Below are 17,157 nucleotides of genomic sequence, written 5' to 3'. Positions count from 1 at the left end.
GTATTTTTTCAACTAATTTATTTCGTAGATCACTCATTAGTCTTTCACCATGCAGCATCATGAGTTAACTTTAAGTCTTGAATACATTGGGAAACAACGTGATTTTAATAAGATCAGAAATTTTCAGATCATTTTGTGTCTTGTCACTATTAACATTCCTCTAGGATTGATTTTAGGTCTGCTTTGTTAAATTTTAATAGTTATATTTATTACATAATTGTGTGAGTTTTTAATACAGCATTTAAACTGTTCCTAATAATGTGCACATCACATACATTACCGTGGATGGGCTCTGAGCGCCGCTGTTGATACATCACTGACTAGCTGTCCAAATCAGTAGTGCGGCGGTCCACCCCTTTAATTCATTCCAGTGTTTTACTGCTTGGAGAGAAGACGGTCTGGTGTAGCTTTTTTCGCGGAATTTCTCAGCTGAAAGACAATATTGCCTTCTCAGTTTATGGATTTAATTATACCAGTTTAGTATTGAAAGGGATTACTGCGTCTGTATCTCTGGATTTATGATGGCTTGTACGTGGATAACCACTCTCAGAGGTCGATGGCAAGCGCTGTTTGCCATTCTTTGTCTTTTCAAGCTGAGCTCAGTGACCGGACAGGCTCGGTATTCCGTACCAGAGGAGCAGGCAGAAGGGTCTTTTGTTGGAAACATCGCTAGAGATTTAGGTTTGGATGTGGCGAGGCTCGTATCAGGTAAAGCTCGTATTATTACAAAAGGAAGTCGTCAGTATGTTGATTTAAACCGAGACAAAGGCAGTCTAGTTATTAAAGAGCGAATCGACCGAGAAGATCTGTGCGGAAAGACGACGCCCTGTAGCTTCAGCTTCGAGGTCATTTTAGAAAATCCAATCCTGCTTTATCGTGTAACAGTGGAGGTAATAGACATAAACGATAACAGTCCGTCGTTCCCAAAGGATGAAATCAGTTTGAAAATCGTTGAAAGTGTTACGTCGGGGACGCGTTTCACTTTAGTGAGTGCAGACGACCCTGATGTTGGTATTAATGATATTCAAAAATACGTGCTTAAACCCTCAGATCATTTCAAATTGGAAGTACAGAGTCAGCCTGATGGAGGAAAATTTATCGAAATGGTTTTACAAAACCCGTTAGACCGAGAGAAAGAGGAGACACACACACTCGTGCTGATTGCTTCAGATGGAGGAGAGCCACATAGATCAGGGACGGTGCGTATTCATATCACTGTTCTTGATGCTAACGATAATGCTCCAATGTGCAGCCAGCCTATTTATAAAGCAGATGTCAAGGAAAATTCCGCTGAAGGAACAGTTGTGACCACTGTTAGTGCAAATGACGCAGATAAAGGCGTTAATGGTGAGGTAACTTATTCCATCCCTTATCTCGCCAAAGAGGCAAAACAGCTTTTTGAAGTAAATGTTAAAACTGGAGAGATTAAAGTTGCAGGTAAATTAGATTTTGAAAAATCTAAAACGTATCAGTTAAACGTTCAGGCCAGTGACCACGGGGGATATACAGATACGTGTAAAGTCATCATTCAAATAATTGACGAGAATGACAACATCCCTACAATACAGCTCATGTCATTTTCTAACTCGATATCTGAGGATTCTCCTCCAGGTACAACTATAGCTGTTGTTAATGTTGATGACGAAGACTCTGACGGTAACGGTGTCGTCAAATGCTCCATTAACTCTGACGTACCTTTCAAAGTTGAGTCTTCATTAACAGGATACTATACTGTAGTAACCGAAGACTACTTAGACAGAGAAAGTATTCCTGAGTATAACATCACCTTAACCGTCTCTGACCAAGGCTCTCCGCCTCTGACCAGCAGTAAAAACATCAATGTAAAAGTGTCTGACGTGAATGACAGCCCACCCAAATTTGATCAATCAGAATATAGTAAGACTGTACCGGAGAACAATTCTCCTGGATTTTCTGTGTTTAGTCTCAGTGCTAGTGATGCCGACTGGGGCCAAAACGCGCGAGTTTCTTACTTTCTGGAGGAGAAACAGATTAATGGGGTAGCCGTGTCTTCTTTGGTGTCAATAAATTCAGACAATGGCGTCATTCATGCAGTGAGGTCGTTTGATTATGAGCAAATCAAGTGGTTTGAATTTAATGTAACTGCTCGTGATGCTGGATCCCCTCCTCTGAGCTCGGTGGCTACAGTCAGAATAATAGTCCAGGACCAGAACGACAACCCTCCTCAGGTTCTGTACCCGGTCCAGACTGGTGGCTCTCTGGTGGCTGAGATGGTGCCTCGTTCAGCAGATGTGGGCTATCTGGTCACTAAAGTGGTGGCTGTTGATGTGGACTCTGGACAGAATGCCTGGCTCTCCTATAAACTGCAGAAAGCCACAGACAGGGCGCTGTTTGAAGTGGGCTTACAGAATGGAGAAATAAGAACTATCCGCCAAGTCACTGATAAAGATGCTGTGAAACAAAGACTGACTGTTATAGTGGAGGACAACGGGCAGCCCTCTCGGTCAGCTACAGTCATTGTTAACGTGGCGGTGGCGGACAGCTTCCCTGAAGTGCTGTCGGAGTTCACTGACTTTACACACGACAAGGAGTACAATGACAACCTGACTTTTTACTTAGTGTTGGCTTTGGCTGTAGTTTCCTTCCTCTTCATCACGTGTTTAGTGGTTATTATATCAGTGAAAATCTATAGATGGAGACAGTCTCGTGTCCTGTATCACTCCAATCTCCCTGTGATTCCATATTATCCTCCACGTTACTCAGACACTTTGGGGACAGGGACTCTCCAACACGTGTACAATTACGAGGTGTGCAGGACAACTGACTCCAGAAAGAGTGACATGAAATGTATGCAACCGATGAGTCAAAGTTTAGTGAGTGTGGATGGAGCTGAGACTGACACTTCGCAGGTGGACAAGCAACTGTCTGGAAACTTTTCTCAAATGTCAACTTTGGTGAGTGATATATTTCATGTTTTGTTCTTAAAATCACTCGCTCTTGTATTATGTTGTGTCAAAGTCTTTGGTGCATGCGCACTGCTGTCAGTAGAGTCTCACTGTCGCTGTCCATGGTGCTGGAATTGTCGACGGATTCCTATTGAAATAACTTTCTTTACCTGTTGTAGTGAAGTGGAAGCTATACTTTATATTTAAAGACAGGAAATGGCACTATGTAAAGAACGACACAATAAGAGAATTTAATAGAGTCACTCAAACCACAGTCTGTGTGTTGTTTTTGGCAGACATATCCATTATTATGCTGAACATTTAGATTTCAACAACTTTATCATTGGATGTGGCATCAACAATTTTGCCAGATTTTTTTTTTACAAAGACTTTTTTCCATTTTTGATTATATCACTATTCTAAGATATTTTTCAAGAAACCACAATGTTTTCAATTAGAAAACAAACTGTGCGTTTTCCAGGGCGAAATAAAAATTGTATGGCAACTCAAAAGAAAAGAAAAGAAAATTCATCCTTCCTCTTTTTTCCTTTCTCATCTAATAGTTCAGAATATTTATTGTGGTATGATGTGTTTGTTCAACGGTCATATTTGTTTATTCATTCTGTAGATCAGTAATAAATATTTCAGCCTGCAGCATCAGTTGTGAACATAACAGGATGATGTTTTAATGGATAACAACGTGATTTTACTATAACCTGAAACTTTCAGATGCTTTTGTGAAACTGTGTTTCATCACTGTGTGAACACAGGACTAGCCTTCAGTTGTACTGCTTTATGGTCACATTTTAATGCAGTTTTATACAATAATAATCTTAAAAACTGTCCATAACCTTTGAAAACAACATTTAGACTGTTCCTAATAATGTGCACACCACATACATTACCGTGGATGGGCTCTGAGCGCCGCTGTTGATACATCACTGACTAGCTGTCCAAATCAGCAGTGCAGCGGTCCACCCCTTTAATTCATTCCAGTGTTTTACTGCTTGGAGAGAAGACGGTCTGGTTTAGCTTTTCTTGTAGAAATTCTCTACTGAACGATACTTTTGCCTTCTCAGTTTATGGATTTTAAAATACCAGTTTGGTATTGAAAGGGATTACTGCGTCTGTATCTCTGGATTTATGATGGCTTGTATGTGGATAACCGCTCTCAGAGGCCGATGGCAAGCGCTGTTTGCCATTCTTTGTCTTCTCAAGCTGAGCTCAGTGACCGGACAGGCTCGGTATTCCGTACCGGAGGAGCAGGCAGAAGGGTCTTTTGTTGGAAACATCGCTAGAGATTTAGGTTTGGATGTGGCGAGGCTCGTATCAGGTAAAGCTCGTATTATTACAAAAGGAAGTCGTCAGTATGTTGATTTAAACCGAGACAAAGGCAGACTAGTTATTAAAGAGCGAATCGACCGAGAAGATCTGTGTGGAAAGACGACGCCCTGTAGCTTCAGCTTCGAAGTCATTTTAGAAAATCCAATCCTGCTTTATCGTGTAACAGTGGAGGTAATAGACATAAACGATAACAGTCCGTCGTTCCCAAAGGATGAAATCAGTTTGAAAATCGCTGAAAATGCTGCATCGGGGACTCGATTCTCACTTGAGAGTGCAGACGATCCTGATGTTGTTATTAATGATATTCAAAAATACGTGCTTAAACCCTCAGATCATTTCAAATTGGAAGTACAGAGTCAGCCTGATGGAGGAAAATTTATCGAAATGGTTTTACAAAACCCGTTAGATCGAGAGAAAGAGGAGACTCACACACTCGTGCTGATTGCTTCAGATGGAGGAGAGCCACATAGATCAGGGACGGTGCGTATTCATATCACTGTGCTAGATGCTAACGATAACGTGCCAGTGTGCAGCCAGCCTGTTTATAAAGCAGATGTCAAGGAAAATTCTCCTGAAGGAACAGTTGTGACCACTGTTAGTGCAAATGACGCAGATAAAGGAGTTAATGGTGAGGTAACTTATTCCATAGCTCATGTTGCCAAAGAGGCAAAACAGCTTTTTGAAGTAAATGTTAAAACTGGAGAGATTAAAGTTGCAGGTAAATTAGATTTTGAAAAATCTAAAACGTATCAATTAAACGTCAAAGCTAGTGACCATGGGGGATATACAGATACGTGCAAAGTCATCGTTCAAATAATTGACGAGAATGACAACATCCCTACAATACAGCTCATGTCATTTTCTAACTCGATATCCGAGGATTCTCCTCCAGGTACAACTATAGCTGTTGTTAATGTTGATGACGAAGACTCTGACGGTAACGGTGTCGTCAAATGCTCCATTAACTCTGACGTACCATTCAAAGTTGAGTCTTCATTAACAGGATACTATACTGTAGTAACCGAAGACTACTTAGACAGAGAAAGTATTCCTGAGTATAACATCACCTTAACCGTCTCTGACCAAGGCTCTCCGCCTCTGACCAGCAGTAAAAACATCAATGTAAAAGTGTCTGACGTGAATGACAGCCCACCCAAATTTGATCAATCAGAATATAGTAAGACTGTACCGGAGAACAATCCTCCTGGATTTTCTGTGTTTAGTCTCAGTGCTAGTGATGCCGACTGGGGCCAAAACGCGCGAGTTTCTTACTTTCTGGAGGAGAAACAGATTAATGGGGTAGCCGTGTCTTCTTTGGTGTCAATAAATTCAGACAATGGCGTCATTCATGCAGTGAGGTCGTTTGATTATGAGCAAATCAAGTGGTTTGAATTTAACGTAACTGCTCGTGATGCTGGATCCCCTCCTCTGAGCTCGGTGGCTACAGTCAGAATAATAGTCCAGGACCAGAACGATAACCCTCCTCGGGTTCTGTACCCGGTCCAGACTGGTGGCTCTCTGGTGGCTGAGATGGTGCCTCGTTCAGCAGATGTGGGCTATCTGGTCACTAAAGTGGTGGCTGTTGATGTGGACTCTGGACAGAATGCCTGGCTCTCCTATAAACTGCAGAAAGCCACAGACAGGGCGCTGTTTGAAGTGGGCTTACAGAATGGAGAAATAAGAACCATCCGCCAAGTCACTGATAAAGATGCTGTGAAACAAAGACTGACTGTTATAGTGGAGGACAACGGGCAGCCCTCTCGTTCAGCTACAGTCATTGTTAACGTGGCGGTGGCGGACAGCTTCCCTGAAGTGCTGTCGGAGTTCACTGACTTTACACACGACAAGGAGTACAATGACAACCTGACTTTTTACTTAGTGTTGGCTTTGGCCGTAGTTTCCTTCCTCTTCATCACGTGTTTAGTGGTTATTATATCAGTGAAAATCTACAGATGGAGACAGTCTCGCGTCCTGTATCACTCCAATCTCCCTGTGATTCCATATTATCCTCCACGTTATTCAGACACTTTGGGGACAGGGACTCTCCAACACGTGTACAATTACGAGGTGTGCAGGACGACTGACTCCAGAAAGAGTGACTGTAAGTTCGGCAGAGCTGGTAGTCAGAACGTGCTGATAATGGACCCCAGTTCTACAGGGACGATGCAGCGGATGCAGAGTGAAAAGAGCATCCTGGATGAACCAGATTCTCCTCTAGAGGTTTGTTTTTCGGCCATTATACTCAATAAATGTACAATGCATTACTTAGAGGGTATTATTAGATATATGACTTGATTTTTCAGGTATGTCTCACTGCCTTCGCAAAAGGCAACTTCAGCACCACTAGTGGTGGACAGCTCCTTTCTGAGCTGAATCATTCAACTGAGGTGAAAGAGTCAGTAAGAAACATACACACCATTCAAACGGCCTGCTCTGATGCCGTTATATTGCCAAACTATAATGTTTTCGTACTGTATGGGGTGTTTGATGTCTGTTGTAATTAGAAAATATCTGTGGTCTTTCACCTTCCACCCAAGTGTATTTTCATGGAGGGAGAAAACAAGACTTATAGAACGATAAACAGAGTTTTTGCAGTTGTATATCTCATAGAACTGCATTTTGCTGTTACTCTTTATCTCTTCCTTTCATTTAATCACCTTATAAGCTGCATCTTTTATGTCTTATTTTTTGTTTTAATAGAACATGCACACCTTATTTTAAACGTATCTCCTAGACAAATAGTTAGCTTCACACTCTCAATTGCCATTTAAAGAGGCTTTTTTTTTTCTCTTTTCCTTATTCACTTGTTATTTTCCTATCGTACTCTAAGGGCCGCTGTTGGTCTTTAAAGCAGACGTGAAGCCTTTGAAATGCACTTACTCTTCCTCTATTTCAGTTAGTGTATACGCGGACAGCAGGACATTCAGTCTTCCTTTTCACTTGTGATTTTTTTTTACTTATGCATTTGTTTTCACTCTGTGGATTATAAATACATCAACAGAAGGACAATACGGGATAATAGCTCGGCTTTTTGCAAATACGTTTATGTGGAGTTGGGTGGATTGCTTCGGGAATATGCCTTTTATAAGCAGTGAACCCACGATTACATGGCAAGTACGGGCCTTCATCTTTGTTTTTTTCATTGACGCGGCAGTCAGTCAGATCCGCTACTCTGTCCCAGAGGAGATGAGAAAGGGCTCCTTTGTAGGAAATGTAGCTGAAGACTTAGGTATAGACGCTAAAAGACTCATATCAGGCGGTGCACGAATTGTTAGCGGAGATAGCAGCGAGTACATCAGGCTGGATGCAGACAAAGGGATTCTTGTGGTGGGAGACAGAATAGATAGGGAGCAGCTCTGCGGACAGACATCGCCCTGTAGCTTGAATTTTGAAATGATTATGACAAATCCAATGCAACTACATAGCGTTGTAGTGGAAGTGTTGGATGTTAATGATAATGCGCCTGTGTTTCATGAGAAAGAGGTGCATGTAGAAATACTAGAATCTGCTCTTCCAGGAACCGAAATATTACAAGAGAGTGCCACCGATCCCGATGTTGGCATCAACGCTTTACACGGTTATACGTTACACCCAACGACACATTTTAACATTAAGGTCCTGTCCAGCCCAAATGGTAATAAATATGCACAGTTGTATCTTTCTAATGCCTTAGACCGCGAGAAAGAAGAAAAGCTGATTCTCATGCTCACTGCTGTGGACGGCGGTGAACCACAGAGATCAGGGACACTAAAAATTCATGTAACTGTGCGAGACACAAATGACAATGCTCCGGTTTTTACACAGTCAAATTTCAAGGCTTCAGTTAAAGAAAATGCTCTGAAAGGAACCTTAGTGGTGAGCCTGAGCGCGACTGATGCAGATGAAGGGCTGAATGGCCGTGTTACGTACCACTTTAATCGGATGTCTAGTAACGTTGCTGAACTATTTCATCTGGATGAAAACAGCGGCGATTTAACTGTAAACGGTATGATTGATTACGAAGAGAATAAGATATATGAGATTGGCGTGCAGGCAAAAGATCAAGGTGGACAGAGCACATTAACAAAAGTAATAATTGAGGTGACGGATGTTAATGATAATGCACCTGTAATTACACTAACCTCGTTTTCTAGTGCCATCGCTGAGAATTCTCCGAGTGGAACTACAGTAGCTATCATAAATGTAAAAGATCTAGACTCAGGAAAAAATGGTAAAGTTGACTGCTCAGTTAACGGCAATATCCCGTTTGCAATCCGCTCATCTCTGAAGAATTATTATACTCTGGTGACAAACGGTGTCCTTGACAGGGAGCGTACTCCTGATTACAGTATCACATTCACGGCTACTGATGAAGGCAGTCCACCACTATCCACTAACAAGACAATACCACTTCGAGTATCTGATGTTAATGATAATGCCCCCGTATTTGAACAGAGTTATTATGAAGCTAATATCGTGGAGAATAACTCCCCAGGATTATCTGTGTTTTCAGTGAAAGCACACGATGCTGACTCGGGGCAGAATGCACGAGTGTCTTACCTGCTTATTGATACTCAGTTAAACGGTAACCCGATATCCACCTACATATCTGTTAACGCAGAAAGTGGAGTTATACATGCAGTTCGCTCATTTGACTATGAGCAAATTAAAACTCTAAATATTTTTGTCAAAGGGCAAGATGGCGGTTCGCCGCCTTTAAGCAGCAATACTACAGTTAAATTAAATGTTCAAGATCAGAACGACAACCCTCCTCAGGTTCTGTACCCAGTCCAGACTGGTGGCTCTCTGGTGGCTGAGATGGTGCCTCGTTCAGCAGATGTGGGCTATCTGGTCACTAAAGTGGTGGCTGTTGATGTGGACTCTGGACAGAATGCCTGGCTCTCCTATAAACTGCAGAAAGCCACAGACAGGGCGCTGTTTGAAGTGGGCTTACAGAATGGAGAAATAAGAACTATCCGCCAAGTCACTGATAAAGATGCTGTGAAACAAAGACTGACTGTTATAGTGGAGGACAACGGGCAGCCCTCTCGTTCAGCTACAGTCATTGTTAACGTGGCGGTGGCGGACAGCTTCCCTGAAGTGCTGTCGGAGTTCACTGACTTTACCCACGACAAGGAGTACAATGACAACCTGACTTTTTACTTAGTGTTGGCTTTGGCTGTAGTTTCCTTCCTCTTCATCACGTGTTTAGTGGTTATTATATCAGTGAAAATCTACAGATGGAGACAGTCTCGCGTCCTGTATCACTCCAATCTCCCTGTGATTCCATATTATCCTCCACGTTACTCAGACACTTTGGGGACAGGGACTCTCCAACACGTGTACAATTACGAGGTGTGCAGGACGACTGACTCCAGAAAGAGTGACTGTAAGTTCGGCAGAGCTGGTAGTCAGAATGTGCTGATAATGGACCCCAGTTCTACAGGGACGATGCAGCGGATACAGAGTGAAAAGAGCATCCTGGATGAACCAGACTCTCCTCTAGAGGTGAGGCCTTTGTAATATTCATATTCACCTATTATCAGGTTTGTGCTTTTCAGACGTCTTACCAAACAGTGGTTTCTTGCTCACGTGTAGCAACCCATGAGGCATTTTCAGAACCACAGCTCATGGACAGCTCGACTGACTGTGGGTTACATTACCTTTGTGGACTGCTGCTTAATTAGGAGCCTATTAATGCAAAATATTTTGTGAGTACTTAATGTCATCGTTTACTAAAGCTGTTATAGATACATTTTCACATATTCAAAGCCTTATATCCTGTTGTCCAATGTAAGTTAATGCTGATTCAGGGAGACTGAAGCCTCCGTTTTTATTAATGATAGTTTTGTGACCATTTTGGTCAAAAAAGATATAACAAAAACTAAAACAAATGTATTGTTTTCGTTTTTCTCTTTAAAAGAATGGATTACAGTCTTTTGATGTGCATTTCTGGCTCTTCTACAGAAAAGTGCTTGGTAAATTGAGTTTTATTTTATGCCTCTGTTCATGATATTCATGATTTGGACAGTAAGGGACGCTGTTGGTTAGTGAAACAAGTGTTCAGAGTTGATTCAGTGGAGGCACAGCCCTCATTTTCCTGTTTAATCGAGAGAGAAGGCAAACTGTGATTCATACGCAGGAGGACGGCCACGATTTCATTCGGAGCGAGGACTTTAAAATCAAAGGATTACTTGATGCAGCTGTTTTCGATGGATAGTATACAGTAGGCTGCTGATATTATATTCTCTTATTTGTACAATGGCGTTTGAAAAATCTCCTCCTTTTTGTGTAAAATGGCGTTTGTATAGCAGATCAACATGGCAGTTTCTGCTGTTCCTTTGGTGTCTCAGTCACATCGTGTGTGGCCAGATCAGGTATACAATTCCGGAGGAGCTGAAAAGGGGGTCTCTCATTGGAAACGTTGCTCAAGATCTTGGTTTGGATGTGCAAAGGCTTCGTTCTGGCCGTGCCCGAATCGTGACAAGACAAAGCATCCAGTACACCGAGCTGAAAACAGACAAAGGCATTTTAGTCGTGAACGAGAGAATAGACCGGGAGCAGCTGTGTGGAGACGTAACACCGTGCAGCTTCAGCTTTGAGGTGATTTTAGAAAATCCGATGGAATTACACCGAGTGACAGTGGAAATAACTGACATAAATGACAATTCTCCGACGTTTAGAAAGGATGAAATTAAATTCGAAATTAGCGAATCTGCCACACTGGGATCACGCTTTTTGTTACCCAGTGCCGAAGACGCCGATGTAGGTACTAATGGTCTCCAGAAATACATACTAACTACCGATGAAATATTTGGTTTAAAGCAGCATTCGAGTCCAGATGGTCGAAAATATGCCGAGATGATCTTACAAAAACCACTAGACAGAGAAAGCGAGCCTCGGATATCACTGAAGCTCATTGCTGTTGATGGTGGAACTCCGCATAGATCTGGTACAGTAAATATAGATATTACTGTTCTCGATGCTAATGATAATCCTCCCATTTTTAACCAGACTCTCTACCGGGCTACTGTCTCGGAGGATGCATTAAAAGGCACCTATATCACGACAGTGAATGCAAGTGATGCAGACAGTGGATCAAACGGCCTCGTCACATATAGATTTTCAAACATGAAAGAGCAGCTGGCTGACATATTTAATTTAGACGAAATAACGGGGACCATAACGCTTGTAGGACAAGTGGATTTTGAAAAAGATAAGAAATATGAAATTATGATTGAAGCTATGGACCAAGGAGGCCTGATAGATTCAAGTAAGGTGCTAATTGAAATTGTTGACGTAAACGATAACGCACCTGTCATAAATGTGATGTCATTCTCCAGTCCAGTGCCAGAGGATTCTGCCTCCGGTACCACAGTGGCAATAATTAATGTGATTGACGCAGACTCGGAGCAAAATGGCCAAATTACCTGTACAACAGACAGCAGTCTCCCATTTAAAATAAAATCAACATTAACTAATTACTATGCATTAGTAACAGACTCATCTTTTGACCGAGAAGTTGTACCGGAATATAACATAACTGTAAGAGCCACGGATTCGGGATCGCCACCATTGTCAAGCACAACAATATTACGTCTGAGAATCTCTGATGTGAATGATAATGCCCCGTTATTTGATCAAATTAGCTACGTTTCTTACGTTACAGAGAACAATTCCCCTGGAATGTCCATATTTTCCGTCAAAGCCCAGGACATTGACTGGAATCAAAACGCTAGAATATCGTACTTACTCGAGGAAACACAGATCAATGGTAGTCCAACCTCTTCTTACGTCTCCATAAACAGTGAAACTGGAGCTATCCACGCAGTGCGCTCGTTTGATTATGAACAAATTAAACAACTCCAGCTGGTAGTAAAGGCGCAGGATGGAGGCTCCCCTCCACTCAGTAGCAATGTGAGTGTGAAAATAATGATCCAGGACCAGAACGACAACCCCCCTCAGGTTCTGTACCCAGTCCAGACTGGTGGCTCTCTGGTGGCTGAGATGGTGCCTCGTTCAGCAGATGTGGGCTATCTGGTCACTAAAGTGGTGGCTGTTGATGTGGACTCTGGACAGAATGCCTGGCTCTCCTATAAACTGCAGAAAGCCACAGACAGGGCGCTGTTTGAAGTGGGCTTACAGAATGGAGAAATAAGAACTATCCGCCAAGTCACTGATAAAGATGCTGTGAAACAAAGACTGACTGTTATAGTGGAGGACAACGGGCAGCCCTCTCGTTCAGCTACAGTCATTGTTAACGTGGCGGTGGCGGACAGCTTCCCTGAAGTGCTGTCGGAGTTCACTGACTTTACACACGACAAGGAGTACAATGACAACCTGACTTTTTACTTAGTGTTGGCTTTGGCTGTAGTTTCCTTCCTCTTCATCACGTGTTTAGTGGTTATTATATCAGTGAAAATCTACAGATGGAGACAGTCTCGCGTCCTGTATCACTCCAATCTCCCTGTGATTCCATATTATCCTCCACGTTACTCAGACACTTTGGGGACAGGGACTCTCCAACATGTGTACAATTACGAGGTGTGCAGGACGACTGACTCCAGAAAGAGTGACTGTAAGTTCGGCAGAGCTGGTAGTCAGAACGTGCTGATAATGGACCCCAGTTCTACAGGGACGATGCAGCGGATACAGAGTGAAAAGAGCATCCTGGATGAACCAGACTCTCCTCTAGAGGTTAGTTAAAAAATTTAGCTCTTTGCCGCTTTTCGGTTTAGTTATACTGATAGTAAACTGTTGCGCTATGCCGTCATTTTCAGCACCTTGGACAGCATCTCGTTTTACATCACTTGCTTATGTATTCGTATTCAGAACTTAAAAAAGATAAAATTACTTACATTCTCAGACAATGATATGCTGTTATATTATTTCACATGCACATTTATTTAACTCTTTTATTGTGTGTTAAATCGGACTGATAATTTGTTTTTATTTAGTTTTGTTGCAATAAAATAGCCCTTTTGTGCTGACTGTCTTACTTGAGTTTTTTTTTTACTATGACATACTCATTTTCCGTTGTAGTTACTCTTTGACATCTCAATTTAACTGCAGGCAGAACTGAATGTTATTCATACATTCAGAACTACAATGCTGGGCAGTTTCAAAAAGAGTTTGGTTTAGTAACAGTGCTGTAAATCACTGGCTTTCTGTTTGTGGTTTGTTTATGTTTAGAGTTTGTGATTTAATGTTACATCTTGGGTTGGTTGAGATATTTCATATATTTATATAGTTGTATTCCTATATTTCCCAGACTGGATTGTATAGGAATGTTGTATTTTAACCTACTGGCAGATGGCCCGGTTCTTTTCCTCCGTTTGGACTCTAAGTGACGCTGTTGGTCAGGAAAACTGTGTTAGGAGAGTGAAAGAGAGGAGAAAGAGGAGAGGCAGAAACACTGTCTTCAGACAAGGAGGCTTCGACGGAAATACAGTCGCTTGGAAAGAGGCATTTTTGTTTGATAATAATAGACCATTTTGCTTGACGGAAATGCAGCACTGCTGAAGTGGAAGGTAGCTTTCGACTACGTGCGTGGCTGTAGGGATATAATTTACCGCTGCATTTAGGATTGTATTCTTTACGACATGGGTATATGCCAGCGTCGATGCGGAAAATGGCTGATGTGTTGGACACTTACATGGCATCTGTTCATTTTTGCCGTGAGGATTTCCATCATCAACGGCCAAATCCGTTATTCAATACCGGAGGAGATGAAGAAGGGCTCTCTTATCGGTAACGTAGCGCAAGACCTTGGTTTGGATCTGAGAAGGCTCCGTTCTGGTCGGGCCCGTATCGTGACCGGAGAAAACAATCAGTACACTGAGCTAAAAACAGACAAAGGAGTTCTAGTTGTGAATGAGAGAATCGACCGAGAAGAGCTTTGTGGAGACGTAACACCCTGCAGTTTCAGCTTCGAAATTATTTTGGAAAATCCGATTGAACTGCACCGGGTGACAATCGAAATATTAGACGTCAATGACCATGCGCCCACTTTCAAAAATAATTTAATTAAACTCGAAATTAGTGAATCTGCAACAATAGGGTCGCATTTCGATTTAGAAAGCGCCTATGACCCTGATGCAGGGATTCACGGCTTGCAAAATTATATTTTATCCCCTAATGATAATTTCGCTTTGAAGCAACACTCCAACGCCGATGGAATCAAATTCGCCGTAATGATTTTAAAGAAGCCATTAGACAGAGAATTTAATCCACACATTTCTTTAAAGCTGATTGCAGTGGACGGAGGAACGCCACAACGATCTGGTACAGTAAATATAGATATAACTGTGATTGATGCCAATGATAATCCTCCCGTATTTAATCAAACACTCTACACTGCTACGGTGACAGAAAATGCACCCATAGGCACCTATATAACTACTGTGAATGCTTCAGATGCCGACAGTGGTTCTAATAGCTTGGTTACATATACCTTTTCTAATGTAAAGGGGAATTCAGGCGAAACATTTGAAATTGATAGTTTATCCGGCAAAATAACTGTCGCTGATAATATTGATTTTGAAAAGGACAAAAAATACGAAATAAGAGTGATCGCCAAAGACCAGGGTGGCTTAAGTGACGCAACTAAAGTTGTCATTGAGGTCACTGACATAAATGATAATGCTCCGGTCATAAATATTATGTCCTTCTCCACCCTGATTTCAGAGGATGTCTCTCCAGGCACGACTATAGCTGTTTTTAATGTCAAAGATGCAGACTCTGAAAGAAACGGTCAGATAACATGCTCCTTAGATTCTAATCTTCCCTTTAAAATCCAGTCTTCTTTGACTAATTATTACAATTTGCTTTCAGATGCACCCTTTGATCGTGAAACAAAAGCTGAGTACAACATAACCCTAACTGCAACGGATTCAGGGTCACCCCCACTTTCTACTAAAACAGCTTTACACCTAAGAATTTCTGATGTGAACGATAATGCACCGCTCTTTGCCAAACCAAATTATTCTGCTTTTATCACTGAGAATAATGTCCCTGGCATGTCAATATTCACTGTTATCGCACAAGACTCTGATTGGAATCAAAATGCAAGAATCTCATACTTTCTGGAGGAAACGCAGGTTAGTGGCAGCCCAGTTTCTTCTTATGTATCCATAAACTCTGAAACTGGAGTTCTACATGCAGTGCGCTCATTTGATTATGAACAAATCAAGCAGCTTGTATTCAGTGTCAAAGCTCAGGATGGAGGCTCCCCTCCACTCAGTAGCAATGTGAGTGTGAAAATAAAGATCCAGGACCAGAACGACAACCCCCCTCAGGTTCTGTACCCAGTCCAGACTGGTGGCTCTCTGGTGGCTGAGATGGTGCCTCGTTCAGCAGATGTGGGCTATCTGGTGACTAAAGTGGTGGCTGTTGATGTGGACTCTGGACAGAATGCCTGGCTCTCCTATAAACTGCAGAAAGCCACAGACAGGGCGCTGTTTGAAGTGGGCTTACAGAATGGAGAAATAAGAACTATCCGCCAAGTCACTGATAAAGATGCTGTGAAACAAAGACTGACTGTTATAGTGGAGGACAACGGGCAGCCCTCTCGTTCAGCTACAGTCATTGTTAATGTGGCGGTGGTGGACAGCTTCCCTGAAGTGCTGTCGGAGTTCACTGACTTTACACACGACAAGGAGTACAATGACAACCTGACTTTTTACTTAGTGTTGGCTTTGGCTGTAGTTTCCTTCCTCTTTATCACGTGTTTAGTGGTTATTATATCAGTGAAAATCTACAGATGGAGACAGTCTCGCGTCCTGTATCACTCCAATCTCCCTGTGATTCCATATTATCCTCCACGTTACTCAGACACTTTGGGGACAGGGACTCTCCAACACGTGTACAATTACGAGGTGTGCAGGACGACTGACTCCAGAAAGAGTGACTGTAAGTTCGGCAGAGCTGGTAGTCAGAATGTGTTGATAATGGACCCCAGTTCTACAGGGACGATGCAGCGGATACAGAGTGAAAAAAGCATCCTGGATGAACCAGACTCTCCTCTAGAGGTTGGCTTTCTCTTTTTATAAAGTTCTATGAATCTGCCTTTCAGTGTTGTTTTTTACTATTATACTTTCTCAAATATCATACTTGCTCATGATGATGTTTCAGTTATTAAAGTTAGCTAATCTGAGCATTTCCAATTTTACAAACATAAACCAGTGACTTTTTAAAAATTCAAATATTTGAATATAATCTACTTGTCAAACTATTACCTTTTAATAATTTGAACCAAGTAGTTATTGTCTTTGCGATCTGCAAAACCTGCATTGGTTGGCAAAATTAGATAGGTACCTTGTCCTTTCTTTCCTGACTTTTCCCCCCTCTCTTTTCCTTTTTGTTGTAAATATTTTAATACTAATACATTCAGTAAACCTGAATAAACGGTTCATTACATTTGGAGTGTTAAACGAACAGCCTATTTTTCCTGTGTTTCTTGTCAGCACCATGGATAGCACAACATTCAGGGGTACTTTATTGAACTTTTGCATTGCTGTGTACCTTTGCTTTTACAGTGTGTCTCCTCCGTGTGTTCACATCGCTGGCTCAGTGTGTGTGTGTGTGTGTGTGTGTGTGTGTGTGTGTGTGTGTGTGTGTGTGTGTGTGTGTGTGTGTGCGCGCGCGTGCGTGTGTCACATTTCACTGATTAAGTTATTTCTAATTTTGCTAGTAATTAACGTGTATACATTAATACCATATTTGAACACATACTGTGATCAGCAACATAAAAATAGGAATATGTGTAGTTCAGTGCATCCAACTCACAGGGACGCTGTTGACCAGTCGGCTGAGATTTCAGAGCTCATTGCAGCTGTACCTCCCCCATCATCTAGAAATGTTACGGAGGAAGAGAAAAAACATAATTAAAACGCACGTTTAGGAAGAGGGG

At 42.0% G+C, this 17,157-nt stretch overlaps 3 protein-coding genes across 3 annotated transcripts; all 3 read left to right on the top strand.

Annotated features, from left to right (window-relative positions):
• Window positions 1-333: 333 nt before the first annotated feature.
• Window positions 334-13,064, top strand: LOC127374244 (protocadherin gamma-A11-like). The gene is made up of 2 exons (XM_051419395.1): window positions 334-2,786; window positions 12,792-13,064. The coding sequence occupies exons 1-2, from the start codon at window positions 519-521 to the stop codon at window positions 12,951-12,953; spliced, it is 2,430 nt and encodes an 809-aa protein (XP_051275355.1). The 5' UTR covers window positions 334-518; the 3' UTR covers window positions 12,954-13,064.
• LOC127375094 (protocadherin beta-16-like) lies at window positions 3,769-6,989 on the top strand. Its single transcript, XM_051420929.1, has 2 exons — window positions 3,769-6,488; window positions 6,969-6,989. The coding sequence occupies exons 1-2, from the start codon at window positions 4,068-4,070 to the stop codon at window positions 6,987-6,989; spliced, it is 2,442 nt and encodes an 813-aa protein (XP_051276889.1). The 5' UTR covers window positions 3,769-4,067.
• LOC127374236 (protocadherin gamma-A5-like) lies at window positions 6,814-17,150 on the top strand. Its single transcript, XM_051419386.1, has 2 exons — window positions 6,814-9,023; window positions 15,545-17,150. Exons 1-2 carry the CDS (start codon window positions 7,314-7,316, stop codon window positions 16,295-16,297), a joined length of 2,463 nt encoding a protein of 820 aa, XP_051275346.1. The 5' UTR covers window positions 6,814-7,313; the 3' UTR covers window positions 16,298-17,150.
• Window positions 17,151-17,157: the final 7 nt, after the last annotated feature.

Source organism: Dicentrarchus labrax, unplaced genomic scaffold, assembly GCF_905237075.1.
Source record: "Dicentrarchus labrax unplaced genomic scaffold, dlabrax2021, whole genome shotgun sequence".
In the NCBI taxonomy this organism is placed as follows: domain Eukaryota; kingdom Metazoa; phylum Chordata; class Actinopteri; family Moronidae; genus Dicentrarchus; species Dicentrarchus labrax.
Note: the sequence above shows the minus strand (reverse complement) of the source record. Positions and strands in the feature narration are given on the sequence as shown.